The sequence below is a fragment of the Balaenoptera borealis genome (genome assembly GCF_965194805.1).
Source record: "Balaenoptera borealis genome assembly, chromosome: 4".
Lineage (NCBI taxonomy): Eukaryota > Metazoa > Chordata > Mammalia > Artiodactyla > Balaenopteridae > Balaenoptera > Balaenoptera borealis.
Window position 1 is genome coordinate 98,427,797 of NC_138861.1, and position 23,175 is coordinate 98,450,971.

Genomic DNA, 23,175 nt, shown 5'->3' on the forward strand with positions numbered 1-23,175 from the left:
GGCCCAGGCATATAATAGGTGTATATATGTCTATGTGCATGTGTAGCTTTAAATAGCTCCTCAGATGGGCGTAACGTGCAGTCAGCGTTGAGAAGTACTGACCTGGAAGCACTAAGTCCAGCTCGTCACTTGGCATAGGAGACGTTCCTCGATCTGGTTTCTCTCTGCTTCCCCAACCTCAGCTCTCAGCGATTCCATGTTTGGCCTGCCCACCCTGGCAATGCCAAGCTTTTGGTCACACCATGCTGTCCACAATTCCTGGCCCTGCTCAATCTCCTCTGCCTGGTTTGCTTTCTCCACTCCCACCCCCCTTTTCCTGCCTCCTGACCACCCCCTCCTGCTAGGATGCTGGGCTCAGACACCACCACCTCCTTGGATCTTCCCTTTGCTGTGCCGCCATGGCACCCGGGCACACCGCCGCCATTGCTCTATGATGGGTGCTGTGTGCGGGTCTCGGAGCCGGCTCCCCCAGTAGACTGTGAGCTCCCTGAGACAGGCACCTTGTCTGTTCACGTCGGTGACCCCAGTGCCCAGCCCTGTGCTTGACATGTAGTTGGCACTGACTGTTTACTGATGGGATGGTGGGCAGCATGAGAGTGCCGAGTATCCGGTGATGGACACAAAGCGATCACGTCTCGTTGATTCTCTGGTGCTTTTTGATGCAACCAGTGTTCATTGTTGATGGCAAGCACCCAGCCACTTGGCTTGCAACTCTGCCCCTCTTGCATTCAGCACCGCCTTTGTATGAGGAACCCCCCGTTTGGGGAATCTTGGGTACTTGCTTCCCTGTCTCTCTCCATCATTACACCTGATATTCCTCCATTCTTACTTTAAAATCCCTAAAATGTTAAATTTCAACAAAGAAAACTTACACCCCCCCCATTGGGAGCCAAACACTATAGCTGATTTTAAACACGCTAAGAGGCAGGTTCCTCACGGTGGTGTCTACAGGCCCTGAAGGAAGTAGTGGTTTAAGTGTAGCCTCTGAAGTTGCCCTGCTCCTGAGTTCCCAGGAGCACTGGCCGGAGTGTTATATTTCACGACTTCAGAGAATGCAGATGCTCCAGAAAATGGGGGCTGCCGAGAGCCTTTTCTCTCCAGGTCCAAATTCCACCACATCCTTCGCCCTCCCTACTCCCTCCCGGCTCTGCGCTCTGTCCTGCCTTTCCTGTGATTGATTGCAGACAGCTGATATGATGTGAACACTGCCCTTGCAGCCTATAGGCCTCGAGCGGAGAGAAAGGAGGTAAAGCATATGAAGAGTCAGTGTCTGTAGGACAGTGTGATGCCTTCTCTGACACTGGGTCCAGGGGCATCTGAGGACTGTAGAGTCTCTGGACATTGGACCTCCCCTAACCTGGTCAGCCGGTTTTAACCCTACGGTATAGGCTATGAACTGCTCATTCTAGAGACGTTGATTTTACAACACAGCAACAAAAACAATCCACCTCCCCGGGAAGGCACAGAAGATTCCAGAACTGGTCAGTCTGGGACTCTGAGTCCCTGTCAGCTTCTCCCCAGCTCTGCCCCCCACCGTGGCCTCCACCGTTCCTTCTCCACACCAAAGCTTCTTCTGGGATTGGTCACTTTCCCATCTGAGGCATCATTCCCTGGTCTCAAAATGTTTGATGATGAACAACCCAACACCGCTCCCTTTTAGGGGTTGTTCCTTCATCAGATATCTTTGTAGATGGTTGGCTTTCACAGAAGGCCTTGGACGTGTGGCTCTGACTGGTGCTAGTTGCCACTCTGGGGACCCCAGAGCTGTGAAGACACAACCACTGGCCCAGGTGTGGCAGGCAACTGTGGTGTGGCTCCAGGGCCAGTTTGCCTGGTTCAGGTCCCAGGTCTGCATTCACCGGGTGTAAAATCTTGGATAATCCCACTCACTTTTCTGTCTCTGCACAGCTTTTTCACCTGTAAACACTGCCATGACTGTCTGTACCTCACAGAGTTTATAGCATGTATAAATTAATCATATGATGTGCGTTGAGTGGACCTCAGCACACAATGTGGATTCTCTCAAATGTTTCCAGCCCCAGCACTCCCTCCTCAGATCTGTCCCTATCTTCAAAAGCACCGAATTCTCTTAGATAGATCTTCATCCCCCCAACGTAAGGCTTTGAGCTGTACAAAACTGCAAATACCAACAGGAAGGCTAACGTTCTAAACTGCTATCAGCCCTTTACATGCTAGAATGAACTAAGGACCTAAAAAATGACGAGTTACCATTCCTGAGAGCTTCCCATATGCCAGATGCCCTACTAAGATCCTCACAAACAATCTCATTTAATCCTCATGCAACTCTATGAGGTCAGTACAAGTATTGTTCCCATTATACAGATGGGGCAACTGAGACTCAGGGAAGCCGAAGAACTTGCCCAAAGTCACACAGCAAATGAGTAGTGGAGCCTAGATTTGAACCTGGATGTTACTAACTCTTCACACTATAAAAAATAATGGCTAATAGGTGGAGTGCTTTTGATGTAGCAGATACCACTCTAAGCTTCATTTTTATGGATATAGAAACTAAGGCTCAAATAAAGTCAGTGGCCCAAGGCCCACAGGTAGTTAGTGGTGAGTTAGAATTCATGTCCACTGGGTCTGGTGCGAAAAGTTGTGCTCTTAATGACCCTGCCCTACTGCAAAGCTCAACAGTACTACCCAGGGAAGCAGGAAGGGGCTAGGTCAGGAGACAGTGATATAAAAGACAAAAGAATTCCTTCTTCAGAGTGATGCATGGTTGCCCAGGTCCCCTGCAAACGTGGCCTTTGCCAAGACCCCTCTCACGACACTGTTAGATGGAGTTCATTATGTATAAGGGGAGACGATGAAACAGCCCCCATCTGCTTCTCCCAGTTGCATGAGTCATTCACAGGATGGTGCGGCTAGGTGAGGACTATGGGCCCCACAGCCAGCCAGCCTGGGTTTGATTCCAAAGTTTGAAGAACGTAGGTAAGTTACTTAACCTTTCTGGGTCTCAGTTTCCACATCTGTGAAATGGGGATATTGATGGTGACTGTCTTGTAAGGTTGCAAAGATTCAGTGAGTCATTCTGGGCCAAGCAACTGGTCACCGCACACAGTTCTTGCTGGTGATTATGATATGTTACCACTGCCAGAGAGTAGCAGAAACACCTAAGAGTATAAATCCTTTCAGGATAGAAACTCTGGCTTCATGTGTTCTGTGTTTCATTCAGGTCCCATGACAAAGTTAAGGAGGAAGAAACAAAATAAGGAAAAGAAGAAAATTAACCCCAAATCAAAACACCCAAACTCTCCAGTTGAATGAAAAACTTCTAGCTGAGAATTCTGTTGTTCTAGCAGCCTTAGCTTCAGCCCAGGATTCCAGGGCCTTCCCGCTAGAGGGCGACATCATGGGTGAGCCCATCAGAGCCTGTCTTTGGAGTCAGACCAACCTGGTTTCCAGGGCTAGCTCTACAGTGCGACCTTGATTTCATGGTTTCACCTTGTGAGCTTTAGTTTCTTTACATATAAATTGAGGACACTGATATTTGGGCCACAGCCCTGCTGTGAGGATTAAATGAGAAAAACGTTTGTTAAACACGCTGCACATACTTGGTTTCAGTCAAAGGTGGTGGGCATCATTATTCCAATTGTTGCTGTTTGCTGGGAGGCGTGTCAAGGTTAGACATCCAGCAGGAATTGATACCACTGGGTTCCTAGCTCTGTCCCCAAGTCTGCCCCCTATTGCCCCTGAGAGGGACCTTTGGCTCCACATGGCCGTAGCTGAGTGACCCTCTTAGGAATGGGCTACAGGCTAGTGCTTGTGAATCTAAGTCATTTTCTTCACTGACAAACAGAAAGGGTCAGAAGGGAAATCAGGCCTGGCTCCTTGTTCTCTAAGGCTTCTTCCCAAACGCATCCAGATCCAATTTTTTCACCATCTGCTTGTGGCCCTGAAGCCCTTCCCAGGCGCTCCTGGTACTGATAGATAGCGTTCATCATGTATAAGGGGAGACTGTCAAACAACAAGACCATTTTTTGGATAAGCAGCCAAAATTTATACATAAAAATGAGTCTTATTTTCTTCAAAGGAGGCAGATACCTGGGAGGCTGTGTGCAAATTCAAAACATTTTGTGAACTTTCCCTTGGGTTCCTCTTTAGAGCCTCTGGCACATTCTTGCTCACATCCTCAGAGTTAAAATGCCCTCTTCTTTTCAGTGTAGATTTCATTTTGAAATAGCCGAAAGATATCGGAGGCTGAGCCTGCTAAATAAAAAGGGTTTAGTCATGCAGGATAATGACACTTTGGAATAAAAAAAATAATAAGGTTATACTTAGAAAATCTTGATTTACCTTTTTTGATGCCGTGTAATCTGGCTCTGCGATCAGTAGCACAGAGGTGGACTTCTGAACTAGCCTGAGCAATGGAAGAGGAAGTGGAATAAATTTTGTCCTCCCAAGGAAAACACTTTGATAGGAACAAAAATACCCATTTAGATATAGGACATGTGATCCATTCATTTAAAAAAGAATCTGATCTCATGGCTCTGTGGACACACCTCATATTTCAATTATTCATATAGTTTTTACTTGAGCAGTTGCTGCTTTAAGAATAATGTCATGTCTTTTGCATGCCCACATCATTTGGATATTTTCATTCTCCCTTCTTCTCCCCTCCTTTCCTCCCTCCCTCCCTTCCTTCCCTCCTTCTTTTCTTCCGTCCTTCCCTTTTAGGCATACGTTGAGACAATTAGACTAAAAGATGATGAAATTCTCAAGGTACAAACCAAAGAAGATGGAGACGTCTTCATGTGGCTGAAGCATGAAGCTACTCGAGGCAATGCAGCAGCTCAGGTAAAAATGCGTTCCACAGTTTTGGAAAGTCTCTCAGCCACAATAGACCAGGTTACGCCGTGATAATAAAGTATCCCAAACCTAGTGGCTTAACACAACACCAGTGTATTGTTGTTCTCTGTTGTTCTCACTACACGCCCAATGGGGGTGGCATGGGCTGTGCTCTCATAGTCCCCTAGGAACCCAAGCTAACAGAGGCTTCACCAAAACACGCTTCCAAAGCCATTGCCGCAGGATGACGCCGCGACACATCACAGGCTGAGTCTTAACGCTTCTGCTCAGAAGGGGCACGAGTCATTTCTCACATTTCATCGGCCAAAGGAAGTCAGCTGGTCACTGTTGACCTGAGTGAGCCAGAAAGGTAGTCCAACCGGACCCAGAGGAGAGAAAGCCACGATATTTATGATCAGTCCTAAGACTACCATCAGACATTTTAGTGCGTCAGATAGAAATAAAAAGAAGCATCTTGGGGTGCAGGAGAGATTAGGTGGGCATCGAGAAGAAGGCCACAAAATCAACTAGGAGAATAATAGAAAATCTGTGTTGCATGTAAGACCAAAAGGATCGACCTTGTCTCTTGAACATGTTTTGTCTTTTGGATAGACCTGTAAGAGGTACAAGAAAGGGCAGAGGGATGGGAGGACCCCCCCACCCCATCTGACTTTTTGCCCTGATTTCACTATGAAGAAAAGTCCTTATGGGAGCCAGCTAAGGCTGATTGCACTGGAGGAAGGAAACCTCCTTCCCTAAGGATGGATTTAGCTTTTGCTTTGTGTTCCCAGTGAGCACAGTGTCAGGAAGAGCCTCTGCTCTGGGTCTGCTAAGCAGGCAGAAGACCAGAGATGGGAAAGAGAAAGAAAACCAAAGAACGCATTGACAAACAAACACTTCAGAGACCCTGTAGTAACAGGTCTCCCACCCCTCCTTGGAGGTCTTCCTAGCGTCTCAGAAGATGCTTTCCTGGAAGTTATAAGGTTTTCTTTTGGGGGGTGGAGGATGGAAGAGAAGAGAAGGAGATGAGAGGAGAAGTAGAAAGAAGGAAAGAAAATCAAGGCCCACAAGGGGCCAGAATGATAACAAATGTTGCCTGTGCTTCTGTCTTGGGCTCTGTCCCAGCCTGCAGTCTTTCTAGTTCAGGAAGGAATTCCAGTGCATAGTTCGGGAAATGCTGCTGCCGGATTTCATGGGTGCCCCAGAGCTTGCGTGAACATTCCTAACAAAGACACTTCTTCCCTCCTTCATTCAGCAAATCTTTGTTGCGTTGCTTCTATGAGTTTCTGTTGAGTTCTGCTGGGTGGGAGCTGGGGGCACAAGGGCAGACAAATAACGTCTTGAGATCCCTACCACCAAAGACCCCCAGCCTCGATCGAGTCTCATGGTGGAGCCAGCCATGTAGACAGATGCTGGGATAGTGCTGTAGGGAGATGCCCTGATGTGGATGTGCACAGGCCTCCATGCTGTGCACTGGGCCAAGAGGACGGACAGTACCGCCCCAGGAGAGGGCACTTCACGAGAGCAGACAGTGTGCTTGTGGATCCATCAGCTCTGGCCTGGGCGCAATAGATTACTTCACGTACACACACACACACACACACACACACACACACACATACACACCCACACATACACACACACCCCACACACATACACACACACCACCAACACACACACACACACACACCCCACACACATACACACACACCAACAACACACACACACATACACACACACACACCCACACATACACACACACCCCACACACATACACACACACCACCAACACACATACACACACACACACCCCACCCACATACACACACACCACACACACACACACCACCCACATACGCACACACACCCCACTCGCATACACACACATACATCCCACACACATACACGCACACACATACACACCCCACACACATACACACACACCCCACACACATACACACACACTCCACCCACATACACACACACACCCCACTCGCATACACACACATACATGCACACACATACACACACACCCACACACACCCCACACACGCCACACACATACACACACACACCCCACACATACACACACACACCCCACTCGCATACACACACATACACGCACACACATACACACACCACCCACACACACACACCCCACACACACATACACACAACACACACACCCCCACACACATACACACACACCCCACCAACACACACACATACACACACACCCCACTCACACACACACCCCACACACATACACACACACACACACCCCACTCACACACACACCCCCCACACATACACACACACACACACACACCCCGTCCACATACACACACACAATTTCCAACTTGTGTTAATGACTTGTATTTACACCAGTTCATCTTCAGGGCTCTTGTCCCCAGGAGGAAGATAACATGTATCTACTTAAATCTTGGTTCTCAATATAAAAACATTTTAAACTAGGTTTGCCTTCCCCTCTTTTTAAAGTCTTGTTTATTAAGCATAACACAGGGAAGTCATTATTCTAAATTGCTATTGTCTTGAAGCAACGGTTGGCCCAGATGCTGTTCTGGGGCCAGCAAGGCGTGGCCAAGAACCCGGAAGCAGCTATCGAGTGGTACGCCAAGGGTGCCCTGGAGACTGAGGACCCCGCGTTAATATACGACTACGCCATCGTGTTATTTAAGGTAAGAATCACTCAATTTGTGCTGAAATTGCACAATTTCTATCAGACTTCCCAAGTGGTTTCCTGTAGGCATGCAGGCAATCAGGGAGCCTGTAACTGAAGAACCTTAGGACATGCTTCTGTCAGTCTGGATGGAAAGGGGTATTTGCTGAAAAGGCAGAGTCAGAAGCAGTTCCCTGCTCTCGTTTTTAATCATTTGTCTTAGGTTTGACACCTGGATTCTCTCTGCTTTTGCAAGGACTGGCATTCTGGAGAAGACACCCATATTTTACAGATTGGTACACGGCCAGCAGCCCCAAAGGTGCTGCAAGTTCTCTGTCAGGCAGAGTTATCATTGAATTACAGCTAAGACCAAGTGCATGTTTGGACTGGATCCCAACAGTCCCGTGGATCGATACAAAGATCTTGGTTTTAAGCCAACAGGAGAGCAGTGGGACGGACGGGAAGACCATTAGCCCAGGAGATAGAGGATGGAGTTCAAATCTCTCCTCTGAAACGATTAGCTGCATCCTTGGACTTATCCGATCTCATGAGACGCTGGTAATGACCACAGATGGAGTGAAATAACCTAAGGAAGGGGCTCCAAGAAATGTAAAATGCTTTACAGAATAATAATATTTCACATTGATTGATGCAGTGCTCATTACCTGATGTACATGTATTAACACATTCAATCCTCGAGACAACTTTGCGAGGTAGGTATCACGGTGTATTATGATAGCTGTTTATATGTGTGGTGACAGAGGCTCAGAAAGGGTTTGTAACTTGCCCAAGGTTGAACAGCTGGTGTGTTTCAGACCTGGGACTGGAGTGCTCTTCACCCCTGAATGCAGAGACATCAATTTACCAATCTTGGAAAAGCTGTTGGCTCTAGTAAGGAAACCCTTGGTCCCTATGTCCAGACCCAAAGGAGGCAGCTGCCCACAGAGAGCGAGTGTCTTCAAACAAGGACGTGGATGCACGTGGCTGAGCTTATCTCCAGAACCACAGCTGTGGCCGCTCACTGATTAACAACCAAGAGCCCAGACTTTTTCTTTGTAGTCGTTAAATCAACATAGAAATGGTTTGACTCTTAGCCATATGCCAATGCATTCGTATATTTATATAATAAACACCCATTCTGGGCTGACAAAATGCCAGACTCTGTGCTAGATGGGGGGACATATGGATGCATGAGCCTCTTCCCTTACCTCAGGGGTCTCAGATACTCGTGCGGAAGACAGAGGACTGAGACAGGCACAGAGGAGAGGCACCAGTCCACCAGAGTTGGGGCTGGCCACTGCCCCAAAGCGCAGAGAAGATAAAGGCATGACTCAGACATTACTTCTGCCCACCAGGAGCTTGAAATCTAAAGGGAAAGCGAAAGACATAAATAAATGATATGGGAGGTGACAGTATGTTTCTTCAGGGTCTGATTTCCCAAACCTTAAAGCTTTTTTGGTTTTCCTGCATTCTAAGTCATCTCTGAGTGGGAGGATGGAAGCCCTTTATCTACATCTCAAGGCAGATTTTTACCTCTAACTAAAGATGTCTTTAAGTATTTTCAATGTAAAAAAAAAACCCATACAAAAAATGAACTTTCCAAACATGGAGAACGGCAGTGTGCTCTCGGCTTGTTGTCTTGTGTGGATATTCAGCTTATTGTATTCAAAGATGGCGCCATGATGACGGCTATAGTTTGTCCAAGACGGTCAGATACATCCCATTTCACATCCACATGAGGACGGAGCTTGGACTTTTACTGCAGCAACTGTCCTCCATGGATTCATTCAGTGGATGAAGTTATTGAGCACTTGCTATGCATCAGGACTTGACACTTCTCTCACTTTACAACTTCCAGTACTACTCAGACTTGTGCATAGTGTGTAGTCTTTGTGCAAGAACTCACCCCACTTCTGATTATATAATTACACTGGAAAATCCTTGGCCTAGAACTCAGAGTATCTGAGTTCTGGTTGCAGATCTAACTGCGAGGTTTGGGGTAAGTCAACCCCTCTGGGCCCCAGTTTTATTCCTTGAAAACAAAGAAGTTGGAGAAAAACTTTGAGTGCAACCAGGTTCTGACATTTTGTCATCCTGGTCGTTCTGTTGCTTTCCCCGAAATCCAAAAAGGTTTTGTCTCATTGCTCCATCCACTTACTACAAATAGCCTTCATGTCCTTTTGTCTTTCCTCTCCCTCTCTAATTAAACGAAGTAATGGTGCACTTCTGAAAAATATTTTCATCTTCCACTTTGCTTCAGCTCATCGGTTTTATGAAATAGGTAAGTTAAAATCGAGTAGAAACTCATTGTATGTACTTTAACCTTTATTTGGATTCACAGTTTTATTTTGGGTCCTGGAAAACTACAAAGACAGATTCTGCAGCATGTTTTCTGTATCCTGTAAGGAGGTTACGGATCATTATACTTTCTCAGCATGGGAATTAAAATATATAGGAGAAAATACAGCATGGCAGTTATAAACTTGGACTCTGGAGCCTGCGTTCAAATCCTGCCTCTACTCCTTGCTCACTGTGTGATTCTGGGCAAGTTTCTCTGATGAGAATGATAGCAGCACCCCGGCTGGGGTTGGGAGGATTAGATATGGCAGGAGAGTTCTTGGCCCACGTTAATTAACACAGGAATGTTTGCTAGTGCTCTCTTCATTTACTGTAGAGCTAAGAATTTAAATAGAGTGAATAGCTGTATTCATTGCAAAGCCCTCTAACATTATATCACACGTGACCCTGTCAAGCTCTGAGTCTGAGACCAGGAGGACTCCATGGGCTGTGTAGGTCGATAACAGACTCTAAGTGAGCTTGGAAGCATCGGGGTTTTCATCCGACTCCTCTTACTTGGCATCTGCATGGTCAGAGCTCTGTTGAGAGAGCCCTCAGGGACCCCTCCTGCTCCACCATTTTCCCACGTGGTCCTGCAGGCACCCCCGCGTGGTCCCACGGAGTCCTGCTCTTGTAACAAGAACTCGAAAGCCACATCTCTCTCTGTGATGCACAAACCACCTCTGCTGGAAAAAACTTGATTTTGCTGGAGGAAGCTTGTCAGTTTGGCAGCGTCTGAGGGAACAGATTCTAAGGGGTCCTGTCTCCTTCACCACTGGCTCTCGAGCTGGTTCTGAAGCCACAGTGCTCCACCTTGGGGACTCCCACGAGGACGCTGGAAGGTTGCAAATGACAGCCTGATAACTCTTGACTGTCCGACACAGATAAAGTGTTTTGTCTGCGCGCATATTAGGCAGTCCCCAGAGAAATACAGCCAGGATGACCAGACTCATTTAACCTTATTCATGGCTTCTTCCAACAGCACCTGCGGATTGACGGGAATATGATTCACTGGACCATCAATGGGGAATTTTTATGGATGCTAAGCTGGGAGGGTGAGGTTTATTGCCTCTCTTCTACAAATATATGCAAAATAATGACGATGATGATGATGATGATGATGTAACAGCTCTGTATATAGAAATTTTCAAGATTAGATTTTTAATTGAGAAGGCTTGGGCTTTAGTATCTTCTATTGAACACTGACAGATTGGTGTGATGGTTTTGCGTGCAACTCTGCGTTTATTTTCTTCGTGATCATTGCTGTTTATCATTGTTTAGGGTCAAGGAGTAAAAAAGAACAGACGGCTTGCCTTAGAGCTGATGAAGAAAGCAGCTTCCAAGGTAACACTTGTGCATATTGTCAGAGGGAAACATTTCCATCACACACACCCACGCTCTTACAAGTCGAGGAGAGTGAATGGCCAGCCTTCTGAAGAAGGTAGAAATGCAGTGGGGAGGGAGGGGTCGCTGGCATTGCAGTGATTAGTCATTTTTGAGCTACAGCATATACAGAAACCTGCACAATGAGGACGGCAAAATTCGAAAGCCAAACTCACTTTCCAGTCAGTAGAATTCAGACCGATTTTGTTTGAAGGCTAAAATTATAACCAAGGGCTGCCCTAGTAACAAGCAGCAGCAGGGGAGCTCTTTGAAATTGAATGGGTATAAATGCCATTGAATTAGGAAAACCAAAAGCCTGAATCCTCTAAGGTTAACCCTGTTGTGTCTAATGCTCATTTGCTTCTCCGTGCTTTAACAAAGGGGCTGTTTATCAAGTTTATTGCCGAGTTTAGGAATTATTTTCCTTTTGTCACTATTTACTCTTCAAAGTTATCTTCAAGCCAGCTAGTTTAAATATTGCACTACAGAATGGAGGTTATGATATCACCTGTGAGGGGACACACACACACACACACACACACACACACACGCACAAGCATGCACACAGGCATGCATGCATATGTATCCCTGCGTGCAAACCCCCAATGCATGCACATCCACACGTGCACACACACATGTGCGTGCATACAGATTTGCAAGTAAACGGACTGGTAGAAACCGTAATTTTACAACCTTGACAGGGCCCTTTATAGCCCTACAGGCTCTTGAATGTGCCTCCCTCCCCAAGGCAGGTAATATTTGCCCTATCAACAAAGACTCCTAAAGTAACCATGCCCATTTTTCTTCCTCAATTCCCTTTCTTTAGGGAGCTCAGATTGTCTTTTTTTCTGTAGAACAGGAAGTTGGCGCATGGAGTAAGAATGCCAGAAGGCTTTTTCTCCACCTGTGTGGTTTCTAGAGGACACGTGACCCAGGAGAAGGGAACCACTGAAGCCCACGCCAGCTCCTGACCCTGACACAGACTATAGGGCAGAAACAGAAAAGCAGCTTAATGGTGGTCACTGAGGGCATGGTTCCTGAGCATCCTAAAATGGGGAAGTAATGGGGCTTCCTGCATCTCTTTAGCATGCTAGTGGTAAATTGTTGTCTAAGGTGCTTTATTCTGAATGTAGTTTTGGCAGAGCTGAGATGAATATTGGAGGAAATGCAGTTTTATGGCCTGGAGTACTCGCATTCTTAAAAGTGTTACATGATTCTCACCCATTCGTTCTGCAGGGAGTTATTAAGCCCTTCCTCTTTGTCAGGCACTGTGGTGAAGCACAGAGGTTGATTTTTGGAATTAGCTAAAAGTCATTTGGATACAGCTGGAAATGTCCGGAATAAGGTGTGAGCATTAAGAAATAAAACAAGATTTCTTGTGGGGCTCCTGATCTGGGTCCAAATACAATTTCTAAAGGACATTCTGGGAATGTTTTGAGTGATGACAGGTACCTTTGAGTAAAGCTGTGTGTCTGGAGGCGAGCATTGCACAAGCCATTTTGATATGTATTCCGTAAGCTTATTCCAAAGCTGGTTCTTGCCACTATATACCACGTGGTCTATTACTTCATGGAAATGCATTCATCCTGCAAATTCTCAGGAGGCTGCCTTGCATCTGGTACCGTGCAAGGCTCAAAACGAATGCCTCTATGACTGATCCTCGGCACTGACACCATCCCAAGTGTTGACTATCTTGAGGGCCTACGAATCTGAACCCTACTCTTGATCCTCAGGGTGTAGGATTTGGATTCTGTTTTGTGTGTCATCAGCGTTCAAAGGATGGCTTTCATTCGTTTGTCGAGTATTTATTGAGCACTTACTCTACGCCAAGTACTAACATAGGTGCTTGGAATACAAAACAAAGATCCCTGCCCTCATGGAGCATCTGTTCTAATGGGCCTTGTCAGTTTCTTTCTCCTGGTCTTCCTGGCACCTGGAGTCCAACGTGAAAAGTAGGAGGTATAGCATTTTAGGAGTCGTTGCAGACTGAAAAGGCTGCAGGCTGGTATCTTGGCATCCATTATTGAGGGATACCTGTCCTTCACTTCTGAAAGGGGAGGTAAAAGAGGTTTGGTTCCACTCTTGGACCCTAACTTAACCGGTCTCACAGATGCAAGGACACTCACTGTTTGCTTCTCCAGCCCTTTTCTCCCCTGCTTGTCCATGGTCTTGTGGATCTGGCAGGAAAGGAGGAATCAGAGCACCGAATGCCCGGGTTTGCGCACTTACACCCCTGCAGGGCTCCTGAGCCTTCAACAACCAGGCTGGAGCAGGTGGGGGCATCTGGGGAGAGCAGAGGCAGGCCCCTGAGAGCACGAATCAGCAAGAACAAGGAGGCTTAAGACTAGATGCACATGAACCAGGCCTTCTGTGGTACGGTCCCAATTTAGACACAGTTCTGAAACCACCCCCCTCCCCTCTGCCTCAGCCCCAAGCAGTCCCACAGCACCTGTGCTTTACAAGTAGGCCATTGCGGTTGCTTCCCACAGAGGGTTTGTTGGTGTTCAGGGCAGAGTAATCAAAAGATGGGCAGGCAGGTCACCTAGAAATCATCCCAGCCAGGGCAGGTTTCCGGCCTCCTGTCACAGTTGAGCGGTCATGAATTTCAAGGGCATTGTTGATACTGCAGGGCAGTAAGAGGTCTTCTGTAGATGAGGGCATTGCGTAAGAGCCCATGGGGCTGAGAGATGATTTGGGGGCCAGCATCACTGCTGAGCTGGAAGGCAGAAATCCCAGCAGCAGCCGGGTGAAATCCTCCTGGGAAGACGCTGAGGCAGCCTCATGTTTTCCAGCACTTAGCTTTTCTTTAATGCCATCTGCCCCCCAAAAAGAGTCAGGAAAGGTTTTTCTCAGACTCAGGCAGAATGCTTTCACAACAGTTGATTCTCTCTGTGTTTGGGTTTTTTTTGTTTTTTTTTGTTTTTTTTAAAAAAAGGAATTCCTTTCTTGTTGTTCTAAAATCCAGGGATTGCATCAGGCAGTCAATGGCCTGGGATGGTATTACCACAAATTCAAGAAAAATTATGCCAAAGCGGCTAAGTACTGGTTAAAAGCAGAAGAAATGGGGAACCCAGATGCATCATACAATCTTGGAGTCCTGTACTTGGATGGCATTTTCCCAGGAGTTCCTGGAAGGAATCAAGTGAGTAAGACTTGAGACCAGCTGTGCAGCTGGTCAGTCACTTAGTCATGAAGCAGGTGTACTGTATGCCCAACCCAGACAAGGCCCCATGGGTGGTGCAGACACCACCCAAGACACAGACCGTGATCTTGAGGAAATCAAGTGCCCAGTTAGGAAGACAAGATGGTGAAGAGCAAAGGCTGGCATTAGCCAAACGCCAAGTGTATGCTAATTGCTGTGACCCAAACAGTTCTGGAAAGGGGAAATAGTGAAGGCCAAAGCAGTCAGGAAGGCTTCATGGAGGAGGAAGCCTAAGCTGGGGAGAGGAGAGGGAGATGATGCAAGGTGACAATGAGAGAGAGATGGTGCGGAGATTGATGACTGATCTTACTGGAAGCAAAGAAAGCTGGGTCCAAATAGGGTTGCCTGGTATGAGACCAGATTTAATAATAATGTAAATAACAATAACAATCTTCAGCGTTTGCCGAACACTTCCTCTAGGCCAGACACTCACAGACACTTTCCGTTCCGACTTTCCATGTCATCCTAACTACCCTCTGGGATAGTTACTGTTATTATATCCATTTAGCAGAGTAAGCAACCGAGGCTCTGAAAGGTTTCATAACTTAGAGTCATACACTTAAGTGGAGTCAAGACCTGGTCCTCATGTGAAATGGAAACCCCTTGTTATTAATAATAATATTGATGATGGTAATAATAATCTGAGCACCATTACATTCAACAAATTAATTGAATGCTCACCCTATGCCAGGCACTCTTCCAGGCAGTGGGGATACAGCAGCACACAAAACAGTCCCTGCTTTGGGGAAGTTTACATTCCAGTGGAGCAGAAAGATAATAAACAAACAAATATATAGTATGAGGGCAGGTGGGATAAGTGTTATGGGGAGAAATAAAGCAGGATAGGGAGAACCGAGAGGGTAGAGATTGGGGGATGCTATTTTATAAGGGAGATCAGAGAAGGTCTCTCTGATATTGTGACATTGTACAAACTCCTAAAGGAGTCTCGTGAATGTCTGGGAGAACATTCCAGAAAGAGGTAACAGCCAGGGCAAAAGCCCAGAGAAGAAAGCAGGTTTGGTGTGCTTGAGGAATAGCAGGGAGGCTGAGCTGGCAGGAGCAAAGAGCAAGGAAGGTGCAAGGAGGTGACAAATCAGGTCAAGGAGGCAGCTACGCTGAGCGAGATGGAACAGCTCTGAACAGGGCGGGAGACGCTGTGTTTCAACAGGTCCCTCCTGGATCCTGGTGGAGACTGGGCTTGAAGGAGACAAGAGCAAGAGCCAGGGGGTTAATGCATTGAGCCCAAGTGAGAAAGGATGGGCAGTATCAGAAGAGACGCTGAGATGTGACTAGATTCTGGGTGTATTTTGAAGGTCAAGGCATCAGGATTTGATGATGATTGGTTGTGAGGTGTGAGGCCAGGAGAGGAGTCAGGATGACTCCTGAGTGTTTGGCGTTTATTGAGATTGGAAGAAAAGGTAGCATTTAATGGGATGGGCAAGCTCTAGCAGCAGAGTTGGGGGTCGGGAATCAGAAAAAAATTATTTTTTGTGAAGTGCCATACCAAGCCTCGAATACACGTTATCTCATTTAATCCTCACACCATACTTTCATGCTAGCTACTATCAGAAGCCACATTTTTTGGTTGCAGAAATTGAGTTATTCTCTTAGTTGGAGAGATTAACTAACGTGCCCAAGGTCACGCAGCTAGTAAGGAGCAGAGCTGGGATTTGAACCCAGGCCTGTCTGACTCCAAAGCCCATACTTAAAAATGGCAGTTAACTGCCTGGGAAAAATAATAGTAATCAGTGGAATGTATACCAGTCTAAGTGTTTGTTTTCTTTTTTCCCTCCACCTCTCTCTGACTACTAGGAAGCTGTATATTTTTATGCATTGCAAATGTCTTTTACCCCTCCCACACATCTGCCAGAATGGGTTTTTTATTGTCATATTCTAATTCTCACCTTCCTACTGGAAATGCAGTTTTTGTGTCTGAGTTTGAAAAAAGGTATTAAGCAAGGTTAGGGAAGTAAATGCCTGAAGTTTCACCTGGTGTGACTTTTGATGCTGTCTTCTGTCTGGCTGGCAGGGGTTACGTGAGGATCTGATAAGGTGCTAATGATATCCGTAGGGTCTTGTTATCTTATTTATTGGGTAAACTTAACAGAATAGCTGCGGTCAAGGTTACCATGTAGAGAGGCCAGCTTCTGTGATTGGCTGTCTTCCTGGAACTTGACTTGGTTTTCTTAAAGATGTTAGAAGTTATACCTGTGATGATATCAGGCGTTAAGTGCCTCAGGACCTTAGCTCTGATGAAACCAGCCCAGGAGGACTTCTCACTAATGAGACTGACGTTTACTCATCTCTTTACAGACATTAGCTGGTGAATATTTCCATAAGGCTGCACAAGGCGGACACATAGAAGGAACCTTGTGGTGTTCTCTCTACTATATCACAGGCAACCTGGAGACATTCCCTCGAGATCCCGAGAAGGCTGTCGTGTAAGAACCTGCCAGATATTGCATATGAAGGGAAAGCCATATATTCAATACCATATTCACCATGCCTGAGAAAATAGAGTTTTCTTTTATTCTTTTTTTCCCGCATTTAAAAAAAATTTTTTTTTACTTTAGGCTGCGCTGTGTTTTCATTGCTGCGCGTGGGCTTTCTCTATCTGCGGCAAGCAGGGGCTACTCTTCCTTGCGGTGCGCGGGCTTCTCTCGTTGCGGAGCACGGGCTCTAGGAGCGCGGGCTTCAGTAGTTGCAGCACACGGGCTCAGTAGTTGCGGCACGTGGGCTCAGTAGTTGTGGCACGCAGGCCCTAGAGCGGGTGGGCTTCAGTAGTTGTGGCACGTGGGCTCAGCAGTTGTGGCCCACGGGCTTAGTTGCTCTGTGGCATGTGGGATCTTCCTTGACCAGGGCTCGAACCCGTGTCCCCTGCATTGGCAGGCAGATTCTTAACCACTGCGCCACCAGGGAAGCCCTTTCTTGCATTTTTAAAAATTCATCTTTATTTTTATCAGTTACACATGCACATAAAAAGCCAAGTCATTTGAAAAGACAAAAATTAAAAACAAAAATTTAATTAGAAAAAGTAATAATTTGACAAGAAAAAACAGGAAATCTCTGCCTCCCTCCCACACACTCCATTTCCTGCTCCCTGGAATAAATCACTTTTCATCTTTTAATTATTTCTTTTTTATTTGCCTCTATGTCTAAATAACATGCTTAAACCACTATTTCTTGTTATACTCATTATAGGCATTGTCTAATGATGTCTCACTAGGAAAGATAAAGAGATATAGTTTTTTCACTCTGCCACCTCTCGCTACCCTGCATGCTCATGCTTCCTGCCCTCTCCCATCTTCCCCATAAATATATCACTGGTTTGGTTGGATTGGGTTTACATTATTATGGGTAATAATGGGTTTACATTATCATGACAGGGTTTACATTATTATGACAATTTAACGCTATTCACAGCTGAGCCATGTAGTATACTGTGACTACTCTTTCTTCCTTGCATAACTTTTTGTTTTCTATGGGATAATAATTATTTTTTATTGTTATTTATCTGCTTAGCTCTGTCTGTGTATTTATCATTTCTATGTACTCGATCTCCACATTCTCCTTCCATCGTCTAAATCTCTTCTCAGTATGTCTACACCCATCAGGTACTCTATTGATTTAATCTTCTTGGCAATGTCTCTCTTGGAGTCTTTGTTTAGGAAGAGCTGTCCTTCTGAAATCAACTTGCTAGAACTCTTAATAAAGATGATCTTTTTCCATGTTAGTAGACTTTTTTCATTAGGTACTTTTCACATCTTTTTTTCCCCAAAATGACAACTCCTAAGCATTCATTAGAAAGGGCACTGAATGCAAGGCTCTCAAAATGTATCTTTCTTTATCTTCTTAACATTCAGTTCTGGTTTGTTGCTCCATAAAAATTCTAAGAAGCAAAATATTCCCCAAGTGGGATTTATTGAAATCATACGAAGTAAAAAGCAATTATTTAATTTGCCATAGTTTGGATATTTTCTCTTCTGTTTCCTTTTCAGATGGACAAAGCATGTAGCCGAGAAAAATGGCTACTTGGGCCACGTCATTCGCAAAGGCCTCAATGCCTACCTGGAGGGCTCGTGGTAAGTTAGATTGAACTTTCTCAGTCCTTACCTTTCAATCTGTCAGTGTAGTCTTATGAGATGGAGTCTTAAAATGAAACCGAAAAAGCAATTTGCAGGGAAATCACAGCCTCCCGGTAATGATATTCAGAGTATCACCGACTGATTGGCTGTTGATTAGAAAACACAGCATTTCCATGTTTAATTATACACAAAAATTAGTTCTCTAGAGGGAGCGTCCGCATTCATCAAATTGAGAGACACATGAATACGTTGACTTCTCTTCCCTTCAAACTTGCTCTTCTTGGTTTCAGAGTCTGGAGACCGCACAGGGGGTCCTAGCTGACCCTCTGCCTCTCACTGGCAGGCCACAGAAAGTCCAGGATTTCCACCTTGTTTGTGGGAAGGAGCGAAAGCAGTGTGTTTAGGGCTCAGGCTACATCTTCCGGTAGATATTTTATCGCATCTTCCCTAGGATTGCTGGAAGTCACTCACCAGACCTCCAGTGTCACAGCCACACAGACTCATTCTTTCTAAGCTTCTTCTGATGGAGTTAGCAAATTTCATCCTGTGCTGAATGGGATGAGACCCCGCACATGAGAACTTGTAAATGCCCCCCATTTGCAGTTACTTGATTTTACAAATAAGGGCACACTTCTCCAAGCTCTACCTGAGTCCGTCTTTCTGTTTTCTTCTGTCAGCCCTCAAATTCTGTCCTACTTTTCCTTGGGCCATATTTTCTTGGCTCGTTTATTGCCTAAATGATCTGGGTATTTCCATAATAACTAAAAAAGATATGCAAATCAGCACATATCCCATCTGTCCACCGCCTCAAAGACATTAGAGCAGACCTATCACTGATCATACTCGGATCCGAACCTTAATTAAAAATTAAAATATAAGTCCCAGAGAGCGCCATTTTCTTCTTTGGTCCATGGGTGCCCACGTAATCAACAGATAGCACCTCCGTGAATGAGAATCTCAAATTAGGGAATTCAGGGAAAATGAGCCCAGGGAAAACAGCACTGAATAACAATGTTTATTATTATCATTCTTTAAAAGTTTATCATCTGTGGCCTTACTTTGCATAATCAGAAAGAAATTTTTTAATGAAATGATCATTTTCCAATTGATACACCTTACAATTTGTGGGCTGTTTTATTTGTTTCCCAAGTAAGCTTCTGTTCATGAAACTCCCAAATTTGACTTTTGCCCATTTCTACTTCTCACCCTCAAAATTTCCCACCCTTTATTCCCCACAACTTCTTAGGGGAAACTAAGCATTCAAATATCAAAATGTTTGTATGTGGGGTTTTCCCAAAGGGAGAGCACATCTGTAAACAACCCCCAACACACACACACACACACACACACACACCCCAAGATGTCTGACACTTTCCCACAAAGAGAGTATCTGCTAATAGCTTATCTTTCTTGCCGACTTTTGAATTTAACATCACAAATCACTTCAGGGAGCGCATTTAAAAATTTGCTGTGAAGGTCAAGAGGAATTAAGATTTCGTGGCCTGCTGTCTTTCTTAGAATATTCAGCCACATCACATGATTGATTTTGGGGGAGGGGGAGCTAGGGATTACGTGTGTTCTACACTGTTGGTGAGTTTGGGTTGAGTTCAGCAGATTTTACTGGGTACACTTAAATGCAGGGTGCCTTGCCATAGCTGCGGGGGATGCCACAAGTAGGGCTGGGGGAGGTCTGCTGCCTCATCTCTTCCTGGTGCTAAACTACCTGCAGTTTCTCAGATGGCTCATATTCTCTCTGACCTCTGGGCCTTTGCACTTGCTGTTCCCTCTGCCCAGAAATCCTGCTTAACTCCTTACTCCCTTTTGTCCTTGGATGGGTCATGATGGCTGTTTACTTGTTGATTGCCCTGTGATGTGTATCCCAGTGCCCAGCACTTAATGGCAACTGGGGAGTACTCAAAAACTACTGAGAGAATGAATTAAGGCAAATAGATGGAACAACTGTAACTCAGGAGCCATGAGCAGTATATAAAGTGCATCAGGGATTTGGAGGAAGAAAAGACTCTACCTGGTTTGGGGGACTTAGGTCAGCTTTTATGATGGAGGTAACAGATGATATGGCCTTGGGGGATGGGTGGAATTTCCACTTAGTCATGCAGAGAACAACACTTTTAGTGAAGGGAATCACAGGAACAGAAACAAAGAAATAGGAAATTTCAGGGTATGTCTAGAAATTTTTAAGCCACCAGTTTACCTTGAGGGTAAAATTTGTAAAAGGGAATGCTATATGACAAGACCAAAGAGGTGCTGCATTATGGGAATTTAAATAGCGGGTCATATACTTTTTACTTAGCCTGTGGAGCAGTGGGGAGCCCTTGATGGTTTCGGGAGAGGGTAGTGACATGACAGAGCTGGGTTCTGAGATTCCTAACCAAACGTCTGCGAATGATGGTGAAGAGAAGGGAGAACCTGAAAGGGGGAGCTAGTTCAGAATCCAGGTTAAAGGAGCTGAGCTTTTGAGCTGGAGCTGTGACCTGAGCCAGGTAAGTTGTTTTCCCTTCTTTTATCACACAGTAATTGATACATACCAAATAGTAGGTGATATGTAGGTAAGTTCCAGAGTATAAATGAACACCTATAACCCTACCACCCTACTTAAGAAAATGAACTGTTGAAACCCCCTGCGTGTTCCTCCCAGATTAAACCCACCCGTGGCCCCAATATCCAGAACTAACCATTGTCCTGAATATTATTGTTGCTCTGCCCCTTGCTTTCTTTATAGCTTTTCTATATATGGATATATTCCTAAGCAATAGATTTGACTTGTTTCTGAGCTTCATATCATTAGAATCATATTATATATAATTCTTCACTGCTTTTTTTTGTTATTGTTTACTTCACCTGATGTTTCTGAGATTCATAGGTCATTCATTTTCACTGCTGTCATATACCACAATTTATTTACCAATTCTCATATTAACTTGCATTTGGGTTGTTTCCCATCTTTTTTTAAGAACAATGTGGCCATGAATATTTTTTATGCATATCCTGCCACAAATAGGAAAAGTTTCTCTAAAATATGAACTTAGGAGTGGGGTCACAGGCTAACCATATGTTCAACTTTACAAGATAATGCCAACTGTTTTCCAAAATATTTTACCAATTTACGGTCCTATCAACCACATATAAATATCTGTTTCTTCATATCCTTGCCAATTTTGACGCTGATGCTAAGTATTGTTAAAGATATGTCTTAATCTGGACTTGAGACCATTTCCTATCAACAGGAAGAAACACTTAGTATCCATTATAGTGGGACTATCTTTGTCAAAATATATTTGAGACAAAGTGCTTTTCTCTCTTCCTTCTCTCGGTGCCTCCAAATGCCTCAGGGGTTAAACTGGAAATATATGAGCATTGGCTTCCCCACATCGCAACGTGGAATTTTTTGGGTCCCATCTATTTTGTTGTAATAGAACTAAGTCATCCATCAATGTCCCAAGTCCATCCCCTTGTTTCATTTTCTGTGAGTGAATTTATTCTGGACGTTATTTTCAAATTACATGTGTCAGTTTGATGAGCTTGTGCTTTTCTGTGTTGTTCCAAGATTTATATGGGATAGTTTGAAAGAGGAGTGTGATGGAAAAAAAGGGCATTTTGCTGTTTAGGCAAAATACTGAAGATAATGTTGTCATGCCCGAGGCTATCCTCGGACACCAGGAGCAGTCTGCTAAGGAGAGGTCGCCTGTCGTGTTTCATTTCTCTTTGTCTTACCCCTCTGTGTGTTTCATCTGTGAGCTAAGTGTTTTACTGTCCTTTGTCTTAAATATACCCCAAATACTTATTTAACCCAGGAGGTTAGCCAGATTCTAGTAAGCTTGAGACAAGACAGGCAGGCATGCAAGATTCCACTTGAAAGAGATTCATCTTTTTGCCTTAGAGCAGGGTCCTAAATTCCACTGAGACCCCAGGATTCTTTTTTTATCCTTCCAGTTTGGGCTGCTTTAGACATTGGCAGAAAAGAACCCAGAGAAAACAATAGATTGTTTGAGAAACTGCTCAGAGATACTCAAATTCACAATTCACAGAAAGCAGCCAAAGGATTGATCATTAAGATGTATCATTATAAAAGTTCTATAAATGGATGTGCCGAGTCTGAAGTGGGAGGGTAGCAAGTGTGCCCCTACACACATCCTTTACTCTAAATCCCCTCCTCTCTGCATCCCTGCCCAGCCCCCAACCCCCCATCAGAATGACTGCCTGGGGACTATTTCACTTCAATGCATCGGAAATAAAGCAGCTGACCTCTGGTCGCTTCCTAAACCTTGAGGACATTCACAGAAGGACAGAACAGTTTTGTGGCTTTGGGCCTCCTGCGCAGAGCACATACTGAGCAAATGTTTATCCCATGAATATAAGGATAGAAATATCTGTAATTAATATTTTCAGGCAGACTCAGTTGAGACACAAGTAAGAGCAAAGTGCTAGGAGGCTAAGTGCGGATAGGGTTTCTGCAGAAGTGTCATGTCTCCGAAGTCTTAAGGTGAGACAGTCTGTTCTTCAGTGTTCTGACCCTTGCCTAGAGTTCACACTTAAATATATGGAAACAGATGGTGGTGGTTTTGGAGTCTACGGCCTCTGCTGATGGCTTCTGCAAGATGGAAGACAGAGGTGGATTTCTGTTCAGTGCTTCTATTGACATCAATATTTTTAGACAT

At 45.1% G+C, this 23,175-nt stretch overlaps 1 protein-coding gene across 1 annotated transcript in view; it reads left to right on the top strand.

Annotated features, from left to right (window-relative positions):
- The window catches only part of SEL1L3 (SEL1L family member 3), a 99,951-nt gene that overhangs the window by 58,374 nt on the left and 18,402 nt on the right, over positions 1 to 23,175 (top strand). The window contains exons 12-17 of the mRNA XM_082389254.1: positions 4,702 to 4,821; positions 7,371 to 7,511; positions 11,111 to 11,173; positions 14,178 to 14,354; positions 16,728 to 16,855; positions 18,413 to 18,496. Coding sequence (XP_082245380.1) covers positions 4,702 to 4,821; positions 7,371 to 7,511; positions 11,111 to 11,173; positions 14,178 to 14,354; positions 16,728 to 16,855; positions 18,413 to 18,496 — 713 coding nt within the window. The remainder of the gene's footprint in view (positions 1 to 4,701; positions 4,822 to 7,370; positions 7,512 to 11,110; positions 11,174 to 14,177; positions 14,355 to 16,727; positions 16,856 to 18,412; positions 18,497 to 23,175) is intronic.